This window comes from Candida jiufengensis (genome assembly GCF_024610255.1).
Source record: "Candida jiufengensis strain CBS 10846 chromosome Unknown scaffold4, whole genome shotgun sequence".
In the NCBI taxonomy this organism is placed as follows: Eukaryota; Fungi; Ascomycota; class Pichiomycetes; order Serinales; family Debaryomycetaceae; genus Lodderomyces; species Lodderomyces jiufengensis.
Genome location: NW_026261559.1, coordinates 1,065,914 through 1,089,511, shown reverse-complemented (window position 1 = coordinate 1,089,511; position 23,598 = coordinate 1,065,914). Strand labels below are relative to the sequence as shown.

The following is a 23,598-nucleotide window of genomic DNA, read 5'->3' as shown; positions in this document are numbered from 1 at the left end:
TAAAGGACCACTTAATGATCTGTTAATTGATAGGAAAAAGAAACGACTTGTAAGCAAAGACTATTGAAACATCAAATGAAAAAAAGAAATGTTTAGGGAGAGATTTTCGTTAATGAACATCGTGTTACAGAAATTAATTAATAAATCTTTGTTATTGATTAAGACAACAAAGTTATTATCACATTGATCTTCAAATATAATAAACAGTTTTTACATGAGAAAATTAATCATGTACTAAGTATTAATTTTTTTCAGTAAATATTTATAAACTTCAAAAATTTTAAACCCTTAAAATTAATAAGAAAAATTCAAAAATATTTTTTAATTTTAATTTATGTAAAAATTATGCTTTTAGTGTTAAATTATCAACTATATTCACAAATACAAAAAAACTCTTGATACATACATTAATAATAATATTTAGATTTAAGTAATTTATCTTCTGAAAATTTCAGGAGTTCAATATGATATATTAAGGTGAATTATCTGAGCTTTAATTATCAACCAAGTTTTAAATTTTTTAGTTTATTAATAAACTGTTGCTCCTTTATAAAAAGTATTTGAACTTTCCCTTAGTTTCCATAACTATTGCTACTTCGTAATTTTAACAATTAATTGATGATGCTCGTATATACATTCATCAATCATCATCTTTACACCATACATAGAGCAGGAGTACTTCATTAATCTAATGATGAAGATACATACATAAGATTAGATGAAATCGTTTTTTGTGCTCAGTAATTATATTTTCTTGATTAAGCTTACAAGGCTAATTTTTTTGGTGCAGACTAAATTTGAATGTTTTTTTACAATTAATACCCTGTGATTTTGAACCAATTTAAAAAATGATCAACCAAATATAACTTACAACAGTACCAACGTGTTATGATAGATAATGCAAATATTGTAAACTAAATGACAAGAAATTACATTTCCACCCAATCTATTTTTTGTAAAAATTATGCTCAATGTATTAATTCGTAAAAAATCTCGAGAAAAATTGCAAAAATTTTAAAATCAAATAAACAAGAGAGATACTAAAAGGAAGAAAAATTATCAGAAATAGGTTGTTTGTTAATAAGTAGAAGATAAGCCAAAATTTAATTACTGAATTAAAAAAGCAATAATTAAGGATACATGTTTTACGATTACAGCCATGCTTTGTTTCTATTAATATAATAACGTAAATATTTACTTAATCATTTACTAAATTTGCAAATCATTCTTTTCATTTCTGGTTGAGCATAGATGTTGAATAACTTACAAATTGGTTGTTTTTTAGTCTGGCTTCTAGTTTTCCTTTTACTTCTCGATAGTAAAAACCCTCGATAATTTTTCTTAAACCTTGTGAGTGCTATGATACAATTAGACTCTAATGCCAAATGATATCATATCTATACTTCATTTCTTTCCAAGATTTTTCTTTTGTTTCACTTTTGCAAAACAATCTTTTCTGCGTATAAATTTTATTCCGGTTGTCGGAACTATCGTAAAAACTTTAAACAACAATAAATATGACATATTATAATTAAACTGAACAATAGAAAGAAAACATTAACTTTTTGTATAACTCTTTGACTCAATTATAAGCGACAAAATTATGAACAATGTTAAAAACAATCAAAGTTGAAAACAATTGAGCAATAAATTATCTATATTTGAAAAGTTTTCAAATTTTTAGAATTTCGTTTCTGTGTGTTTAGATAGGATTTAGCTAAAATTTAAAGCCATGAAAGTACATAGAGTTTAAGAGCACAAACCTCGATTAGTCGTAAGAACTTTGTATTAGTGGCTCATGAGTTTTAAGGTTAATCACTTGTGAGAACTGAGCCTTGAATCTAGCATCTAGATGGACATTTGATAAACATATAAAGTATTGAAAAACCAGTACTGTTCAATAAATAAGGGAGTATAACAATAAGTACAAAACAAAATAGGTTAACGTCCCATTTTTCAATCTGTAAGCAAAATTAATCTCAACATCTTCCGTAAAACTAATTATCCACAACTACCCGTAAATACTTACTCAAAACCTACTGAAGTGAAAAAAAATTTGACGCATTTTTTATTCTTTATTTTTTATTATCAATTGTTTCATATTGAACGCGTAAAATTAAATATGACGTTTTTGTGTTTTGTGTGATAATTACACACAACTTTAAATTTTTTGCAATCATTTTCCTCAAATTTTTAGATTAGAACTAAAGAGAAGTTTTACACGCCACGATGTTTAAAGTAAATTACATATCACTAATTTTAACCCTCAAATATTTAATGTATAATCCAAAATGAGAGTTGTTATCTTTCAAATTGAGCAGCTTTCCTTATGAAATTCAAATTCAAATTATATGACGATATGTTGTTTACACTTTGTATAAAATCTTTATATCTCACTTATTCTCTATTGAAAGTTATAAATCGAGTTGCACAAAAAGAGAAATGGAACTTCTTCCGTCCCGTGCTTTTCATCAAAAGGTTTGTACGTTGGAAAGAGGTCTGTGATTGATTGATTTGTAATCTTATTGATTGATGTGAGAACTAATGCCATTGCCTGAAGTCGAGGGTCGCAAATAAGACGTTAATTTTCATTAATGATTATATTATATCTGTATTTAGATTTCGGTCTATATACTATACTATACAAAATAGTCAACAAGAGGTTTTTTACTAGGTATAGCTTCGTTATTATTAGTAGCAACAGCTTCAAAAACTTTAAATTCTTTACTCAAATCATCATTAATCAACAACACACTAGCAACATTTCCACATCTATAACAATAATTTGGAGCTGACCATACCGTAACTAATTTTTGATCAAACATTTCTTTATATCCTTCCATAACTAATTGATGAGCTCTTGTTATAAATTTAAATTTATTCTTGTGAAGAAATTTATCAACTTCATTTGATCCAAATAAGAAACCAGCACCTCTTGGAGATATAGACCATCCTTGTAAATTATCTTCAGGATCAGACCATAATAAATCACACATTGATCCTTCATGTGGTACTTCTTGTTTTCTATTTAATTTTCTTATTTCATCAATAGTATCAATATCAGGACTTAATCCTCCATGAATTGCAAATATAGAATTATTTATAATTGCACCTAAACTTAAATAATCAAATACTTCACAACAATTTCTCCATACATTTATGGACCCATATTTTCTCATACATTCATCATAAAAACCATACACCATTGTTATTGTTCTTGATTCATGATTACCTCTTATTAAGTATACTTGTTTAGGATATTTTAATTTAAGACATATTAATAAAAGAAAAGTTTCTAATGAATAAAAACCACGATCAACGAAATCTCCAAGAAACAAATAATTTTGATTTGGATTGGATAGGTCCCCACCTATTTTTAGTATTGTTATTAAATCATGTAGTTGACCGTGAATATCTCCACATATAGTAATTGGTGTTGATAAATTTTGTATATTTGATTCATCTATTAATAAATCTATTGTTAATGAACATAGTTCTTCAATTATTGATTCTTTTATAAATTTACATTTTTTTATATCTTCAATTGTTCTGGAAATTGTTAGTAAATTAGTACTCCAAGTGAATTCAAGATATTACTTACTCATCGAGGTCAACCATTTGACATTAATCATTTATGATATTGTACTTAGGCGTGTCTATATATTTTTTCGTTATCGTAAAGATTATATCATAATAGTGAGACCAATTTTGTGCTATAACTAGACGCATCGAATACTTAAGTAGTTCTATTCTATACTTATTAAAAATTAATTTATTTATTATTAAAAAGACTATAAATATTACAAATACATATTAAAGAATTGAAACGTACCCAAAACCACAATCCATTTCTTAAACTTACCTTGTTCTTGTTGGTAAAGTATATTTTTGAAATTTAGCTTGTAATTGTTTTTTTATTGTAACTTTTTGAGCACCAACAAAACTATCAATACTTACTTTTATAGCTCTATTTATATCATTTTGTGAAACAAAATCACTTAATCTCATCTTGGCAAATGATTCAGCAATTCTCAATATACTTTCTAAATGACGTACTGTTATTGGGAATGAACCAGTGCTTATACTTTCTTTTCTCAAATCTGCATAAACTTTTGCAACTTTATCCATATCCATTTGATGTAATTTTGGATGACATTTAATTCTTGAATATTGAATATATTTAATTAATAAATCTTGTGAAATTGGTGAAATTTCTTGTTCTTTTTGTTGCTTTAATTGTTGAATTTTTTCCAGTCTTGTTCTAGAAGCCTTTTCATCTAATAAATCTTCCATATCTTCATCTGACATAACATCATCTATATTTGAAGGATGAGATCTCATGTGTGAATTTATAACAAAATTTGCTAATCTTTCATCTGATTCTGGATTTACTAAATCTCTTACAACACACAATATATCAAATCTTGATAAAATTGGTTCTGTTAAATTAACATTTTGTGATAATGGTAATGTTGAATTATATCTACCACCGTTTGGATTTGCTGCTGCTATTATTGCACATCTTGCTTGTAAAGTTGTAACTATACCTGCTTTTGATACTGAAATAGTTTGTTGTTCCATAGCTTCATGAATTGAAGTACGATCTTGATCATTCATTTTATCAAATTCATCAATCATACAAGTACCTTTATCGGCAAGAACTAAAGCACCACCTTCTAAAGTCCATTCACGTGTAATAGGATCTTTTCTAACAGATGCAGTTAAACCAACAGCAGAAGCACCTTGACCAGTAGCAAAAACAGCTCTACTTGCAGTTTTTTCAACATATTTCAAAATTTGAGATTTTGCAGTACCTGGATCACCAAGTAATAAAACGTTTATATCACCTCTGATAGATAATTTACCATTAACATCTTTAGGTACACCACCAAACAATGAACAAGCAATAGCAGTTTTTATATCTTTATGACCATAAATTGAAGGAGCCATTGAACTAATAATTTTATCAATTATTCCTCTTTCACGAGCTAATTTTCTAAATTCTCTTTCTTCTTCTTCTGTCCAAACATTAATTAAATTATTACCACCCATGAAAGCACGACTTTCTTTCCTTCTTATTGAATTTGCTTCAATTATAGTTGCAAATACAGGAAATCCATTTTTAGCATTTAAATTACCATCATAATTATTTTTGTAAATACCAGTAACTTCGATTTCTTCACCTGGTTTGGCAACATCAACTAAATCTGATAATAAGATAATTTCTCTATGTCTTGGTAATCTACCAGCCGGGACAGTACCTGGAGCTTCTTGTAAAGTAATTCTTTGATAATTTCTATACAATGTCTTTTCTGAATTCATTTTGAAAGGACCTTTACTTTGACAATTTGTACAAAATGATATTTTCATTTCAGTATTTGCATCTTGAATAAATGGCCCTAAGACAATACCACATTTTAAGCAATCAAATTTAACATATTTTAATTGCGGAAAAACTCCAGTTCTTCTTGTAACAACACCTGAAACTTTAATTAATTGATTCATATTATTTTCCCTTAAATCTCTTAAATTTAATAAATTTGGATATTCTATAATTCTAACATGAATTTCTTGATGAATTTGTGAATAATTTGGATAATGTAATTCGACTGCTTCCATTGCAACAATATCGAATATTTTTAACATTTCGGTTGGACTTGTTGCCAAAAACAATGCTAATATAGCTTTTGAATCTGCTAAATCTTTATAACTTACTTCTAATGATTCTGCATTAACTTCACCTAAAGTTCTCATTTTATTACCATAAACTGAATCACCATTTGAATCTGTATATTCTAAAAAGAAAGATTTTAATTCTCTTGCAATAGATCTACTTACTGCTGGTTGTAAAATCCATTCAGTAATACTTGGAGCTTTTACATCAGTTAAGCTTTCCAAAGATAATTCTTCATTAAATGGATCAATTTCAATATCTTCATCCATAAAATCATCTTGATCATCTTGATATTGTCTTCTTCTTCTTCTTTGAATTGGTAAACCATATTGATCCATATCATCTAAATTATCATCATCTTCATCATCATCTTGTAAAAATGCCCCACTTCTCGATCTATTTGTATTATTTAATATAGCATCTCTTCTATTTAATTGATCATCAATTCTTCTCCTTGTTGCTGCATCCATTTCATCAAATTCTTGAGTATCATCAATATTATTATCACTTAAATCATAATGATCTTGTTCAGGATTTGCTCTATAATCATTTTCTAAGTCGTCTAATAAATCATCACCATCTTCTTCATCTGATGGATTTAAATCTAATATATCATTTTGAATTTCTTGTTCATCTTCATCATCATTCAAATTGGTGTCAAATGGTATAGCTGGCGATGATGGTAATGCATTATGATGAGTAGGTGAAGATGCAATTGGAGATGAAGGTTGATTTATTGGTGAAGATCTTGTATTATAATTACTATTATGTGAATCTTGATCATCATCATTTTCATCATTTTGTCTTTTTCTTGAAAGTCTTGATAATCTATGTGGTGGACTAGACATTGAAATTTGATTTGTTAATTGAGTATTGATTGATCAAAAACGAGTGAATAAAGTATAATGATTTGTAAAAGATGAATTGATAAAAAGCGAATTATCTTAAAAAGAACTGTTTCTTGATTTTGAGCCAATATTCAATTTTAAAGCAGACGCGTATTAAAAAAAAAAAGATAAATTTTAAGATTAAACAAAATAATATATATTACGTAATTTATTATGTAATAATTGAATATCATATAAAATATTTCCAAATAAAGTTTAATTATTTACATAATAACTTACATCAAACTAAGATATTGTGTAATCAATTTCAGTTTTGAAACATCTAGTAGAAGAAAAAGTTTCTAATAAGACAGTTGTTGTAATGAACGAACATAAAAATGCTGCTTCAACTTACAACGAGCTGCAGTTTACTGAGCGTTAGTAAGATATAAAGGGCCAATTTCAAAAGTAACAGTTAGCTAAGAGACTTATAATCCTTAAGCAGTAGAAAATTTATTCTTCATAGTAGTATAGACTATATTCCATGTATACTTGGTAAACGATTATTGCCTTGCTTGTGTTTCTCAAAAGATTTGTGTGTAAGAATTATAGAAAATCATTATCAGGTTGTTCAAAAAGTAACTTTTTTGAGATGTTTGAGGCAATATATTCAAACAAGCCCCACGTTTTTAACAAATTCAATCAATTAGTTTGATATTAATTTAGAGTCTAAGATTATTACCTAAACCTATTCTATCCTTGAGCATAGACTAGACTGCTCGAAATTGTGGTTAATTTTAGCTAAAAGTTACAACTTTACTTTTTTTTCATCCCCTCTTTTTATTGTTGGCTAAAATTTTTAAAACAATGGATCTCGGACTTTTTATTTTTTTTGGCTGCAATTTTATTTAAACTAGAATTCAACAACAAGAAATTTACCATAAAGAGGGGTGATAACAGCTTAAAAAGATTGAGAAAATCATTCATTAATTATTAAAATTATTACTACCCTATATTCTAAAACAAATCTATATTTTATTCTTTATACAAAACCAATCTCTATAATTATCATTACCTTACCCTATTAATCATTGTCTATTACTTTATAAAATTTTATTACTATATTTTTTAATCAGGGCCTCTTAATAAAGGAAAATCAGCAAGTCCAATAGCTCCTAAATCATCATGATGACCTTGACCGGCACCATGTAAATGACCACAAGGGCAATCATTACTAAAAGAATTCATCAATTGTTGTTTACTATTAGTATTATGATTTTCAAAATGTGATTCGTCAATCATTTTTATTTTTTCATGATAAATATTATTGTTATTTAAATCGTGTTGATTATTTATAGAATTTGATTGAGTTAATGGTGTATATAAACCTGAAAAGATTGGTGAATTCATTGCAGTTGAAGATACCGAAGTAGTATTTGATGGTGATGATGATGACATCTTTTTTATATTTGAATATGTTAGCTGATATGTTATATGTTTATATTGACTATTATAATTTAGCCTTTGTCTTTTTGTAGTTGTTTCATAATAATTTTCTATTTCTAGATTATGAATTAAAGTTGACATTTTATATTATATTTATAACAAAATCTATCTATTATTATTATTTGTTCTTATTATTATTATTATTATTATAATTATTAATTTAGTATTTAATAATATTATGCTTATTTAAATTCCTTTTTCTCTCTATGTTATTTTATCCACGTTTTAAAATAATTTATTTGTTTTTTTTATTATAAATATAAAAAGGGAGGGGAAGTTTTAATTTTATTAAAAAAATTATTTGATGTATGAAATATGAATAAATATTATGAAAATGATAATGAAATGAGCAACGTTGTTACTTTAACTTAATGTATTGTGTCTTAACTATGCAATAAAGTGTTTAGTCTATTGATATTTTGTATGACTCTGGCGATATATATGATAGGAGTTGTTGTTAATTAGTGTTAATTATTGAGTTGGTTCTATAATGATTCTGTATAAAATAAATTTTTTTACAATTTCTTTTCAAAATTTAAGTAAGAGCAAAAATCCGCACAAATTTTTACTAATTTAGACAATTTTAAATTTGATTATAATGTGGAAAACACACCAATAATACTAATTCATGAAATTTGAAACAATACTAATAGAACCTGGAGCAAGATCGATTTAAATATACCCTGCTTGTAGTTTTGAGTCACGTAAAAGCTTGATTAGTATGTGGTCTTCCAATGTACAATGAACTTTATTGTAGAATATATACATGATAAACTGAAACCCAATTATTTCTTCTCAAATTCTACTAGGTGATCTGCATAAAAATTAGATGAAGTTTTAATTCATAAATAATAACTTTCATACTAAGCTCAGATTTAAGTTTTGACAATTTCTGTTTCAAAAAATTCCTAAGTGCTTTTTTCAAAATTTCCGGGGTTTTATTATTTCTCAACATAAAGGAGGGGATGCTGATTTTTCAGATTTGTTTCAGTTTACGTAATATGTAAAATTTATTGATAACAATAGCGTCTATGCGGCTAGAGTTAACCTAACTAATAAATCTAGACTACTTTGAATTGAATGAGGTATCTACATTCTTATACTGGTCTTACGCAATTCTTTGGTCGAGGAATTAAGGTTTGGATATTTTTCTCAAATCATTTACACATTACATCATATATGAAGCTCGAAAAAAATGTCGAGAATTTAAAGTCAAAAGCTATGATCTATTTATAAAGTGAATTTAAATTCGAATTTGTTTCTTCTAATGAATATAGGCATCAATAATTTCTTACAGGTCTGTATTGGAATAAATTGTAATATGTCAAGAACCATAATTTTTTCAAAATAATAATGTTTGACCTTTGTGTTTCAAATTAACCCCATATTCATCATTTTTTCAATTTCAAATTGTGTTTGTTTTTGAATATAAAAAAATCTGGTAATTAAGCTTTGGTTGCATTTTCAATGTCAAGGTCATTTCGAATATGAATGTGGGGAAATCTGATGATAAAGGGTTGTAAATTACGAATTGATCTAAATGCGAAATTGGTTAGTACTAAAATGATTTTGTGATCATTGTATAACCGTTCATAAAAATTTTTTATCATTGCTTAAAAAATTTTTAACTTGATCTTACATTTAGATCTTTTCAACGTCTTTTCTATTGCGAGATCCAAGTAAATTAGGCTTTTTTATGTTTTCAAATTGAATGTTTATATTTGTTGTATAAAAACTTGAGATCAAACTATAACATTCGTTAACATTCTTTTCCTTATCATCATATTAAAAATTTCATACTAATAATTAAATAATAGAACACAAAAAGTTAAGTTTATTAAAATTATTATATTTCAAATTTTAATTATTATTATAATCTTAAATTTACTTCGTTTTACTTTAAACTTCACTTTCACTTTCAATTGTATTATATATTTTTAATGAAAAATGACTGTAACACCATCGAATCAACAACAAAATGGTCATCAACAACCACAAGATCATCATGAACATATTCAAATAAAAGATTCATTTTTAGTTGGTAAAGCATTATTAAATTTTACTTCAATATTTGTATCATTAGGTGTATTTTTATTTGGTTTTGAACAAGGTTTAATGTCTTCATTAATTACAAATGATTATTTTAAACTGTATTATAATGATCCAAAACCTGCTGCAATTGGTATAATGATTTCAATTTTAGAAATTGGTGCATTATTTTCAAGTTTTATTGCCGGTAGAGTTGGAGATTTAGTAGGTAGAAAAAAGACTATAAGATATGGTTCATTTATATTTGTAATTGGTGCATTCATACAAGTCTTATCACCAAATATTGTCATTTTAAGTGGTGGTAGATTAATTGGTGGTATTGCTATTGGATTTTTAACAACGATCGTACCAATATATCAATCTGAAATTAGTCCACCAACTGATAGAGGATTTTATGCATGTGCTGAATTTACTGGTAATATTATTGGTTATGCAGCAAGTATATGGGTTGATTATGGATTTTCATTCTTGGAAAATAATTCAAGTTGGAAAAGTCCCTTATTTGTACAATTTATGATGGGTGTATTCTTATGGTTAGGTACTTTTATTATAGTTGAAACTCCAAGATGGTTATTAAATCATGATCACGATTTGGAAGGAATGGTAGTTATAGCAGATATGTACGCAGATGGAGATGTTGAAGATGATCATGCCAAAGAAGAATATAGAAGTATTAAAGAAAGTGTATTGATTGATAGAATAGAAGGTGGTGAAAGATCATACCAATACTTATTTAAAAGGTATGCTAAAAGATTATCAGTTGCTTGCTTGGGGTTATTCTTCAGTCAAATGAATGGTATTAATTTAATATCTTATTATGCTCCAATGATTTTCGAAAGTGCTGGATGGGTTGGTAGACAAGCTATATTCATGACTGGTATTAATTCAATAATTTATGTAATAAGTACTATACCACCTTGGTATTTGGTTGATTCATGGGGTAGAAAACCATTGTTGATGGTTGGTGCATTATTTATGGGTATTCCATTATACATAGCAGGTTATTCCTTGTACCTTGATGATAAATATACTGCAGCAATTGTTGTTACAAGTATCATAATTGCTAATGCAGCATTTGGATTTTCATGGGGTGGAATTGGTTGGCTTTTACCATCGGAAATTTTACCATTACCAGTTAGATCAAAAGGAGCAGCTATTGCAACAGCAACAAATTGGTTATCAAATTTTATTGTTGGATTAGCATCACCAATATTATTAGATGAAATTAAATGGAAAACTTATTTAATTCCTGCAACTTCTTGTATTATATCATTTTTTGCAGTTTGGTATTTATTCCCAGAAACTAAAGGGTTATCTTTGGAAGAAATGGGATCAGTTTTTGATGATAAATCTTCCATATTTTCATATCATGCTTCAGGTAATGTGGGAGCAAATGCTAGTTCTGGTAGTTCAATAAACAATTATGGTGCAACAAGTGAAAGAAGACCCTCACAATCTGTAGGTAATAATGAACCAGATACGATTCAAACAGCTGCATCAATGGCAAGAAATCCAGCAACGATGAGACCAGAATTAGATAATCTAATAGTTGGATCAGGTTCAAATCCAAATATAATACCAATAACAAGTTCAACAAGTATAAAACCAGTGAAATCAGATGCAGGATCAATAGCATCATTTGATATGAATAATGTTGATGTTGTACAAGAAATTGAACCACCAACTTTAAAAGAAATCTTGAATTATAAACTAAAAGAACAAAACAAACCTAATCTTTTACAAAAATGGTTTCATAAATCTGAAAAGAAATCTAAGAATAATGATGAAGAAAGTAGACTATTAGAATAGAATAAAGTAAATAGAATACCTATATAAATTAATAAAGCTTTAATTATTTATTTACAAACTTTTACTTCATATGTATATCCATTTCTATAGTCTTAGGATTGGTATCATCCTTGTTACCACTCTTGAACCCAGTCAATTTTAGATTTTTCTTCTCTTCAAACAATTTGTTTAATTCTCTTTCGATTTCAGGTAAAAGATATTCATAATCACAAGCTTTAGATCTTACTCTTGATTCTCTCAATAATCTTTCAGCTTTATCATATTTTGATAAATGTAAATTTATAACTCCCAATCCATAAGTGGCTAATGCGACAGTTTCATTAATTTGATTATTTTGTTTTATTATATCTTGAGGTATTGATTTTGCAAATTCTAACACTGATTCATAAGACTTTATTGATAATTGTAAACAAATTTCTCTCGTCTTTAAGATTTTGTTGAATATTTGTTGATCTTCTTTTGTTATTTCAGTTGATAATTTTTCTGTTGTTTGGTTGGATAGGGTGTCTTGATTTAATGTTTTGAAATCTATTCCTGAAATTTCGCTGAATTTTCTTTTAAGTGATATTTCTTGTGCTTCCAATTCTTCTGCTTGCATGTATAATAATGAGCCTAAATTACATTGACTCAAAAGCATTTCACCAGGTTCTACATCAGCTAATAACATAGCTTCAGTCATTGCTATTTTAACTTTTGATGCCATTGCTAAATCTCCGGTTGATATACATATAGCACTTAATAAATCCATTGCATTGAAAAATTCATCAGTGAAAGGTTCCCAAACTTCTGGTGTCTTTTTAATCTGTGCAACTTCATTACCTTGTGAATCATTGATTAATATTCTGTCATTATCCAAAGTTGCAGTAAAACTTTCTTTTCCTTCTTTTTGTTTTTGTTGATCATCATTTTGATTTACTTTTGTTATTAAATTTAATTTGTTATCTTTATAATTCATTAACTTATTGATTTCATCTTGTGCAATAATTAAATGAGTTACCAATATGGCTTTACAAAATTGTGGATTACTCTTGTTTAACTCTACTAATTTTATAGCAATTCTTAAATCTTTTTGAATTAAATGTCTTCTATGATCTCGATTTTTAATTTTACTAGGACCTTGTTCTTGATCTTTTGATGATTTTGCTGTTAATACGCTTAAATATAAGGTAGCAATTTCATTATATATGAAAGATGCATCACTCAACATCCCTAATCTTTCAAACATTTCACCAATTTTTAATTGTATACCAGTATATTCATCACTTAATGGATCCATTCCAATTTCTTGACAATGCTCTAAAGCTTCTAAATAATATTTTAATGCTAATTGATAGTCATTTTCTCCTTTATCACTCTCTGCCCATAGTCCCTTTCTTAAAATTTTAGCTACTGAACTTGGGAAAGTATGTTTTGGCCACCACATATAATATACATATCCTGTTAATACAGTTAATCCCGCTGTTGTGTATAAGAATTTTTTGAATAATGATGTTTTTTTAGGTGGATTATAATTTGCATATGTTTTGTTATAGTTGTACTGTGAATAATTTCTGATTGATCTGAGTGTTGCATTTGATCTACGTAGTGATGAGACTGGTTTTGCTCGAAGTTGTTGACAAAATCTTGTTATATGCTTATTCATTGTGAAAATGTGAGCTTGTAAGTTATATATTGTTCTACTAAGTACTTAATTATTCTCTCCAGTTTTTTTGAGTATAAACGGATAAGTCTCCGAAAAATTATAAAAGATCATTTGATCCAATTTAATACTTGAGAAGTTACAATCTCTTCTATTTTTCATTGATAATTAAATATCAAATGTTCATATAATATGTCATCGAATATAGCTTCAGTTTTCAATCCACCACCATCAAGAAATATTCCAGACAGGGAAATCGAAGATTGTATACCATGTACTACAATTCAATCAATTGCTGCAATTGCTGGAGGTTTATATTTTAGTTCACCAAATCAATTCAAAGATAAAGTCACTGGTAAAATCGATTTAGTTAAAAATCCATTATGGTGGCAAAGATCAGTTAGAGGTGCAGGAATTATATTGGTTGGTTTGGGTGCTTATAGAGCTGGTGAAGTTTTCAAAATTTTATATGAGAAGAAATTTTAAATTCCATACCTTCTGTGTCTTATTAGGTTCTCAGATATGGATATTACGTTTCAGTCTAAGTTCTTATCAAGACTAAATAGTTGGAAACAATATTAGCAAATAAATAGCGAGTGTAGTGATTGTAAATAGCTTGAATGGGTAATGTAAATAATTTGATTATTACTTCATGTTTATCTCCTTTCTACTGACTTTATTCATACTTATTGGGGTATGTCCGATACTTGGAAGATTGGACTTTTAATACATCATACAAAAAGTTGGGGCATTTCGATCATAGGTGCCACACTTGCTTTTCATAGTCTTTAAAACACCCCAAAGTTCGATTCTTACAAGAAATCTCAATATTACATCTCAGGATATCAACTCTTCGCAAGTAAAGGATTTATTTAATTGATAACAAAATGCCTTATTCTATCAAGAAAATTGCGCGCTTGACCGTCGCTTTTAGTTGAATAATTTTTTATAGAACGAGTTTGTTCTCAAGTCATGGAACAAAAAGCTACACAATAAAATTGCAACATTTTTATAAATTGTCAGAGATTTGATGTACATTTTTGTGTATACGTTTGATGAGAAATGCAAAGCAAGTTAAAGTTGCGAGTATTTAGCTATAATACATATATTTTTGCAACCGTGAACGTGGAAAGTCGGATTAATTTATGAATCTCAATTTAGACCCTTCTTGCTAGTCCTTAACTAAACTTTGTTTCTGAACATATATAAGTTCAACTTCAAACTTCAGATTGAGTAATTCATACTTTTAAACAAATGGCTGCAAAAGTAGGTAACACAAAGCTGAATTTCTTTTGATTGAAAAATCACTTGGGTCCGTAAATAACCAACAAATTCTTGAGCTATGGCTCATAAAATTGAATGTTTACTAAGACCCCCAAAAGAGAAACGTATTTAGCAAAGCTAGATGGACAGTTGATAAACATATAATGAATTGAAGAAAAAAAATTATACCTTCATACATTTCCTAAATAAACAATCAATTTGGTGAGGAGAAAAGTAGGTATGGTTGTTTATATTAGTTTTTGACCTTTTGCATTAGTTATGAACTTATCACATAACTGTTCGATTGTGTAATTGATAACTAAATGTATAAGAGTGTAAGCAGATTAAATATATGTACAATTCAAAAAAGAAGTCAATTTATTTCAATTTTGACTTCAATTCAGAAAATTTGACCTCATAAACATCATTTGGCTGATTTAAAAACAATGATTGAGGATTGAAAATCATAGAGTATCAACTGATGAACAATAGACACGGCAGTGGGGTGATACCACTGCTTTAGTAGGAGTCAGAACAAGAAGCTTTCTATAATAGTTCCTTTCAATGTCACAATTTCATCGATATCGTATTTATAAATTTTTAGTGGATGATCTATTTTTGATCTAGTTTTGATCTAGTTGATCTTTGTTTTGATAGTTGTTTTAATGTTACATTTTTAATTTCTTTGATAAATCATTTTAAATTACTATTGTTTGGGATTAAATTCACCACTTTTTAATCTTTGCAGATTAGCAAAAAAAAGTAAAAATGTTTTGTTTATTATTGAAGCTTAAGCAACCATTGATCAAGAGTACTTTACGGTCTCAATTATGAAAATATTCTAAAACTATTTGTTTCACGACTATCAATTAAAAGAAGGTGATGTCATTTTCAAATTAAGAATCAAGAGGTTAGCCGCTCTTCGATAATGCAAGGGGTCAATTGGTTTGAAAATAATGTGAAGTAACCCAGAATTTATACCGAAGCTATAACTCTTTTTATTATTATTTATTTATTTTGCACCATGTACTATAAGTTTTTACCCAACAATTTGTTTGAAGTAAGACAATAGGTTTGTGTAATCTCGAAGATGTCGGAAATGGAATCTACATTTTCTTTGTTAACATTATTCAACAAATGTATCAAACAATTATAGAACTGTTCATATATTTAACAATGTAGTAGAGTATATTCAAAATTAGTAAATTATTATTAATTCTAAAATTAATTAAATTAAAAGAATTGAAAAAAAAAATGAAGACTTGAAATAAAATTAGTTTGCTACACAAAAACTTGTAAATCATATATCCCTCTTCAACTTAGATATTTCTATTTTTCATTCGTATATTTTTGCTGAATAAAAAAATAAAAACCAATCGGTAGTAATTCTAAAATTGATCGGCCATAAATTATATTTTATGTAGCTTTGGCTTAGGAATTTGCGCAGACGAATCCTATTTTTTCATTTCCTCTACTTTCTTAGGGTCTCAGAATATCTGATATTGTTGCGGTGTTGGAACGCATACAATTATTTTTCAATATCATTGGGGTTTAGAACTGAGCTCAAATATAAATCATTTTGAATTTGGTACCGAAATATGTGGTGAAAATTTAGATACTAATAATTGACACAATAGATTTATATTTTTAAACATTTTTGAGCCGTAAATATAATAATATCAAAGTTACAAAATAGGTAATTTTTTTGAAAAATAAAAATGAAAATTGTTCAAAAAAAATGAATTCACAGAAGTTCCCTAGAACCCCCTACTTTGATTTGGTTTTATTTTTTTCGTTCTTTATGAATTATTCTATACAAAAATTTTGTTAAATTAATTAACTATTGATGGAACTTCAACGAAGTTTTAAGGCGGGGTGACACATTTTGAAAATTCCATATAATTTTTGTTTGTTTGCATATTTCGCCTTTAGTAGTAATATTTGAGGCCAAACAAAATATGCATACCAGCAATAATAAGATCACATTGCATGAAATTTCCTTGAAGTTTGATATTATCAAATTGACAAAAATTGTTTTTTTATTGAAATTTTTATTCTTGAAAATATTTTTGCAGTTTTGTGGAGAAAAATGATGATTCTAATTAAAGTACATGGATTAAAATTTAAGGTTAAGGTTTTTAAAAAAAATTTAAATTCTTTTGATTAAGAAAAAAGAAATTTATAAAGTTTTTTTAAAAATTTATCCGAAGGAGGTTTTATTTAGATTGATAACATAGAATAATACAATAAATTATTATAGACAGAAAACAGAAAACAAAGAAATTACTAATATTATAAATTGTCAAATTTGATTTTATCTTAAAAATCTATAGCTATCTTTTATAGTTATGAGAAATTTTGAACTCCGAATACTATATGAGAAGAATAGCTCAATTTTTATAAGCTAAAATTATTTGGTTTCAGTAGAATTTCCAAGTAATAATAGGTGGCTTCGTTATATATCAAAAATAGGCTTTGACTTGACAGCAGGATAATCAATCAGTACATTATAATGGATACCAATTTAGATAGCTTCATTTGACAATTTCGAAAGACTCAAAATTTTTAGTGGGGTAGGTAAATTAGGGGAACACGAGAATTTAATCATCAATTTTGCAAAGAAAACGTTCTATGCTTTAACTTTGTGTCGTTAATATCGTTTCTTAATTGGTGATATTAATGTTTTATCAAATGTACTAGCAAAAAGTTCACGTTCACAATAGCTAATTGTAACTCAGGTTGAATTACATTTGCATTTACTTTAAAAGTATTGTACAAGCATAAATGCTAACTTACACAGTTATTCTCATGTTAGTCTTTTGCTGAGGCGTTTTGAGACTCTTCTTTATCAACGTATGCAATAATCTGATTTAAAAATATTTGCTAATTTCACTTTTAGTACTTGATGCAAGAATTGAAGACCATTTTTAGTTTATGTAAATTTATCTTCAATTTGCCAAAAAAGTTTTGGAATTCCTGCGTTTGATATTAATATTCAGAAACTCACCTCGATTTTTCCAATCATTTTTCCTTTAAGGAAAAACTGTTAAACATTTAACCGTTTTATACACAATTGGACCAAATTTAATTTTGTTTCATGAGTGAATAGCAAAAAATTCTCAGCAACTTTTCTTCAATAATTTCAGCTCTTTGTCTCTTCTATAAAACACCGAATAAAATATTTGAGATTTTTTTATTATACTTCGGATAAACTTTTACGAGTTATGATAATTTCTTTTTTAAGAAACGATTCATATTTTAAATTTATGTTTAAAATTTCGCCATTTCTCATAATTTTTTAAACTCATGACCTTTATTAAAACTGTTTCCGATAATAAAGATATTCAGCTTTTTATTCGAGAGCGAATATCTTTTGTTCACCGCTCATATAAAGGGTTGAAACTTTGTTTTATAGTAAATTAAGATTATAACGAAAATATTTTGAGTTTATAATAAAGAAAAAAGTTTTTCCAAGCTCAATCTACCCCCAGATTATTCAACGTCTTTTTGCTTCCCCCTCAAATCAACATACTGCATTGATGCGTAAAGTTTTATGAAAAATATCTATAATTATTTAATTTCTATTGTTCAATTAATTATTATGAGTTTTGTAATTTTAATTAATAAAAAAAAAATAATTTAAACACAATTATATTTACATTTTAGTTCACTTATTAAATTTCCCCAACGTTAATTTGTAATCATTAAGCAATATAAATGCAAAATAGATACCGTTGTAAACAAGTTTTTGCAAATGAAGGCCCCAACAAGTATCACTAATCATACCAAAACTAATCAATCCCTTATTCATTGGTTTCCAAATATAGAATATAATCTAATTATAGAATAATGTAAATGATTTAAAATCATTATTAACTATTTAAAGTAAACTTTGTAATAATTTATCCTTTTATACACGACGATATGCATCAAAAGATTTCTTCACTTACACAAAAATTGAAACTTAAACATTACTAATATTATTAATTATTTTTAATTTTTATTTTATTATACTAATAAAAAAATAAAATATTTTGAATATAATTATGTCAAATCTCTTAAATATTTATTAACATTCCAAATAACTAGATATCCATGGATTTAGATATTATTACTTAATACAGCAACAATTGATTCAATTTTTGATGCAAATTCATTTCATTAGTTCAATATCAGCTGGTTCAGAGTCAAACATAAAACAAAATTGGCCAAAGATGAAATTGTTTTAAAAATAATTATAAATTCGTTTTGCTTCTCTAGGATTAGATTTTAGGATTCGATTGAAAAGTATTAATCTAAAATTAAGCTTTTGTTGTGTTGCATATTTTTTTGAGAATAATAGCCTGATTTTTTTTTTTTTGCTTGTACTTTATAATACTTCAGTTCGTAAAAGCTCTATATCCATATCTTCCTAATATCAACTAAAATAATTTTGAAAACGCAATATCTAAAGTTGAAATTTTGACAAGAATTTCAATAATATTATGTTGATCAAAATTTCAAACAGTATTAAAATTCCAATTGTGGTTCGAATTATTAATTTATTGTCTTGCGATGCACTTCGGTTAGATGAAAGGGTTTAGAATCTCTTATTACATGATCATGATCTTGAATCAAACCATCCTCATAATCATATTACGAAATTATGTGCCATATGTGTTGCACAGGTTTCATAATGATCCAAAGGACAAGTTCTATTCGTAAGTGCTTAACCGACTTCTTCAAAAGAATATAGATGCACAGAACGCAATGAATGCGTACTTATTAACAACGTGCAAAAGATTCAAATAAAGATATCTTGTGTGATGCATATTCTTTTCTGGAAAATTGAACTTAAATAAATTCTCTATATAGAATAAAATTATATTGCCGATATGTAAGCTTACTAAATAAAAATTAAATTAAAAAAACTAAACCATAAAATTCTGAAACGCACAACCACTTAAAAAAAGCTTCAAGATTACACAAAGTATCGTTACTAATGTTTTATTTTTTTTATTTTGATATATTTTATTTTTTTTTTAAATATAAAATCAAATAAATATTTCTATAATTCTTTTTCAAATTTTAAATCATATATTTTTAATTATATTTGACTTGATCTTTCTCAGAAGCATTTTATGTTGATTTAAAGCTAAATTAATTAGTGAACGATCTTGAAGTTTTATCAAATAATTTTTCATCATACATTTCTTAAGTACTACTAAATTACCACTTTATTTTATTTTTAAAACACACTATTATATAACAAAAAAAAAAAGGGTTACAATATCACCGTCTAATTCTCATAACTCAAATTTATATACAGACATTATTATTACAGAAAAATACACCAATTTTATTAATTATTAATATTTGTTAATAAAAATATCATAACATAACTTTCAATTTTCAAACTTTTACATATTACTTTTCAAAAAATCTATTCAAAGTGTCGACTGTAATTTCAAATTTGTATTTTCCACAAATTAAATCTTCATTTGTAATGGATCAACCATATATGGAGACCAATAATTTGGAAACTCATCAACAACACCAACAACAGCATCAGATTAATTCCGATTCAAGCAACTCACAACATCAACAGCATACAACTCAAGATCATGATCCAAATAATCAATTGACGCAACAAAATTCACAAAATAATAATGATGAAAATTTGCAACCTCATAGTTTAGAACAACAAAATTTTCAACCACAACAACAACAACATACTCAGCAATTACCATCTTATCAATTGAATTTTTACGGTGACAATAATAATTCCAATAGGCTTCAATTACCAATTCAACCGCAACAACATATAAATTATCAATCTCAATCACAATACATGCAGTCTTTACCACAAAATCAACCTCCGATATTACAACATCCTCATTTACCTTTACAAAATTCAAATTACATATCAAATTCATATCAGCAACTACCAATAACTCAAAGTCCTTATGGTTTTCAACATCAATTACCTTCCCAATCTCAATCTCAACAATTTACAACTACATCCACAAAGTCAAGAAAATCATTTGATTCGAGGTTTGATGAATCAAATACCAATAATTTATTAAGCTACAATAATAATGAAAGAAATTTAGTAGCACCTATCCCTCCATTACATGTTCAACAACAATTAGTCACAAAACAACACGACAATAGCTCTTATTATAATCATCAATCTCCAATTCAATCTACAAATCAATTGAGTGATACTCATTCTTATCAATCACAACCTCAGAATGCATACAATCAAACCAGGAACAATAGTAACGAATCATCAACTACAACCTCGGCCAATCAACATCACCATTCACAACAACTACAACCTGTCGCAGGTCAACAAATGATAAGATCAACTTGTACTCGATGTAAAAAAGAATTCGATCAACCAATAATAATTCCAAAAGCAAATGATAATTCAGGAAGTCAAAAACTGTTAGCAGAACCTAAAATTTTTAAGTTATGTCATCATTGTAGAGATTTACAAAGACAAAGATCAAGAAGATGGCAAAAAAAGACCAAAAACAAACAAGGTGTTTGTAGAAGATGTGGTTCAGATATCCCATTTGATGAAAGAAAATTTGTATTATGTCCTTCATGTAGACAAAATTTAAGAACACGGAAAGCAAATAGAGCTGCTCAAGGAAAATGTGTTCATTGTTCTGGTCCATTAGATACTTCAATTTTACATAAAGATGAAAATGGGAATATCATTACTGAAAGCAATGGATCTCCAACACTTGAAAGTCAAAATCACCCAGATGATGATCCAACTAATAGTCCTAAAAGTGATAAAAAATCAAATAGGAATTTAAATTATAAAGTTTGTCAAAGATGTAGAGAAAATGATAAAATTAGAAGAATAAATTTAGAAAAAATGGGAAATTGTAATCGTTGTGCAAAAGCTTTAGATCCGACTGATTATGGTAAACATAAAGTCTGCCTCAATTGCAGAAGTAGAAAGAAGAAACCTTCAATTAAACAAGAAGATATGGGTGGTCAACATCAACAATCTCAAGAGTTAAATTACAACGACAATCAACAAGGTCAAGTGCCAGATTACAATCCAAATATGGTTCATAGTTATCAACAACAACAACCATATGCATCTTATCCATATAATTCAAATCAAACAAGCATGATCACACCATCAGTATCAAATCAAACAACTTATAATCAACCACAAATGGTACCTCCACAATTACCTCCTCATCAACCATATACTACTAGCTCACAATATGTTAATCTTCAAGCTCAACAACATCAACCCCCTCCTCAACAACAACAACAACAACAACAACCGTCTCAAACTTATTATCAAGTACCACCACCAAGTCAAGAATTTTACAAGCATTGAGTACGGCTTCACACTGGTAGCTAAGTCGGATTTCTTAGCTGAACGTAAGAGGCGTAAATTAAACGCGGTGATGGTTTTATATTACGAAATTTTTCAATTTCAATTTTGCATGCATTAAAAGAGTAGAATTTAAAATTTCAAAGCTTCGTTAAGTAATTAAAAACAATTTATAGAAAACATGAAAGAAAGTGATATTTTAGTTCCAAAATATGTATTATTATTAATATTTTAAATTATAGAATAAATGAGAAAATTAATATGAAAAATTAAGAATTTGTAAAATTGTAACTCTGTTGTAATTTAGAATAAATCATATGATAATCGTAAAGTTGAAAATGCACAAATTGATTATTAATTCAAAACAATAATAAACAATAATAAAAAGGTTTAGAACATTATACATGATCATCGCTAGTTTGGAAGTCTAAACACAAACTAAATCTGAAATTAATAACAATAACTTTATAAACTATAAATCAAGAATATAAATTAGCTAAAAACAAAGTTAACAAATCAAACATTAAATCCTTTTTGTTTTATTCGATATATTTTTTTATTGTTTAAAAGCTCTTATATACTGTAAAAAAAAAGGATCTTAAAATTTAAAATTATAGGAAATAAAAGTTTAAATTTATAGGAGTTAATGTAAATAAACTTATTTTTTATGTATTAATCGGTAATTTAAAACCATTATAATTATAGTAAATTACCCCTTAAAAATTAAAAGCAAATTTAACGTCAAATAATCAATTTCACATGAAAAATTAAAAGTTTGTCATAACGCTTGAACTAAAAATTTGGATTGTAATCTTATTTATAACTAAAATCTCGAATTTCAATTTAAGTAAGAAAGGGTGCTATCAACAATTCAAAGTATCGGTTATAAAATTGCAAACTAAAGTATTGTTTTATTCATTGAAAATAAGGTTGAAAGAAAACGAACTTTTAATAAATTTAAGAATTGTTCATTAGTACACGAGAAGTAGCAAAGTCACGAGCTTAATAATATACGATCAATCTTTCTAAAAAGCTTTTTCTCATGTAGAAAGATGTAGTATTACATTACATCCAAAACTCTGAAGAGTAAGTATAACATAGCAAATTCAAGTATACCAGTTAAGTGAATTATAGTTTACACTCTGATAAACTCTGAGATGTTAACATACTAGCAAGACAACGATTATGGCTATTGCATAAGTAATTGGGGTTCAAATTGAAATAAGTTGGACCTGTCAGTTGTAATAATCGCATGAATTCAAATTTTTACATTCTAAAAGCCAAGTTGTTTAACTATAACTTCTTTAACAAACTCATTAAGCTGCAAATCTAGTAAAGGGATCTTACCTCAAAGATCTATGTCATCAACAAAATGAACTAAGATAGTCTAAATCTCAGATCCTCGATCTGGTTAGCTCTATAATTATACGGAGAAAACTGTGACATTTCTTAAAATTTTATAAAAAATTCAGCATCGTATATT

At 27.2% G+C, this 23,598-nt stretch overlaps 7 protein-coding genes across 7 annotated transcripts; 3 read left to right on the top strand and 4 right to left on the bottom strand. All coding sequences in view use genetic code 12, as the record gives it.

The window, feature by feature from the left end:
• Positions 1-2,639: 2,639 nt before the first annotated feature.
• On the bottom strand, positions 2,640-3,625 carry PPH3 (phosphoprotein phosphatase PP4 catalytic subunit; the record flags this gene model as incomplete). Its single annotated transcript, XM_051762871.1, has 2 exons — positions 2,640-3,538; positions 3,616-3,625. 2 exons carry the CDS (start codon positions 3,623-3,625, stop codon positions 2,640-2,642), a joined length of 909 nt encoding a protein of 302 aa, XP_051620908.1.
• Positions 3,626-3,858: 233 nt separating this feature from the next.
• Positions 3,859-6,522, bottom strand: MCM2 (MCM DNA helicase complex subunit; the record flags this gene model as incomplete). Its single annotated transcript, XM_051762870.1, has 1 exon — positions 3,859-6,522. One exon carries the CDS (start codon positions 6,520-6,522, stop codon positions 3,859-3,861), a length of 2,664 nt encoding a protein of 887 aa, XP_051620907.1.
• Positions 6,523-7,629: 1,107 nt separating this feature from the next.
• KGF54_002395 (uncharacterized protein) lies at positions 7,630-7,959 on the bottom strand (the record flags this gene model as incomplete). Its single annotated transcript, XM_051762869.1, has 1 exon — positions 7,630-7,959. The coding sequence occupies one exon, from the start codon at positions 7,957-7,959 to the stop codon at positions 7,630-7,632; it is 330 nt and encodes a 109-aa protein (XP_051620906.1).
• Positions 7,960-9,954: 1,995 nt separating this feature from the next.
• HGT3 (Hgt3p) lies at positions 9,955-11,865 on the top strand (the record flags this gene model as incomplete). The annotated part of the gene is made up of 1 exon (XM_051762868.1): positions 9,955-11,865. One exon carries the CDS (start codon positions 9,955-9,957, stop codon positions 11,863-11,865), a length of 1,911 nt encoding a protein of 636 aa, XP_051620905.1.
• A 61-nt stretch (positions 11,866-11,926) lies between these two features.
• KGF54_002393 (uncharacterized protein) lies at positions 11,927-13,507 on the bottom strand (the record flags this gene model as incomplete). The annotated part of the gene is made up of 1 exon (XM_051762867.1): positions 11,927-13,507. One exon carries the CDS (start codon positions 13,505-13,507, stop codon positions 11,927-11,929), a length of 1,581 nt encoding a protein of 526 aa, XP_051620904.1.
• A 189-nt stretch (positions 13,508-13,696) lies between these two features.
• Positions 13,697-13,990, top strand: KGF54_002392 (uncharacterized protein; the record flags this gene model as incomplete). The annotated part of the gene is made up of 1 exon (XM_051762866.1): positions 13,697-13,990. The coding sequence occupies one exon, from the start codon at positions 13,697-13,699 to the stop codon at positions 13,988-13,990; it is 294 nt and encodes a 97-aa protein (XP_051620903.1).
• A 6,262-nt stretch (positions 13,991-20,252) lies between these two features.
• Positions 20,253-22,118, top strand: WOR3 (Wor3p; the record flags this gene model as incomplete). Its single annotated transcript, XM_051762865.1, has 1 exon — positions 20,253-22,118. The coding sequence occupies one exon, from the start codon at positions 20,253-20,255 to the stop codon at positions 22,116-22,118; it is 1,866 nt and encodes a 621-aa protein (XP_051620902.1).
• Between the last annotated feature and the right edge of the window lie 1,480 nt (positions 22,119-23,598).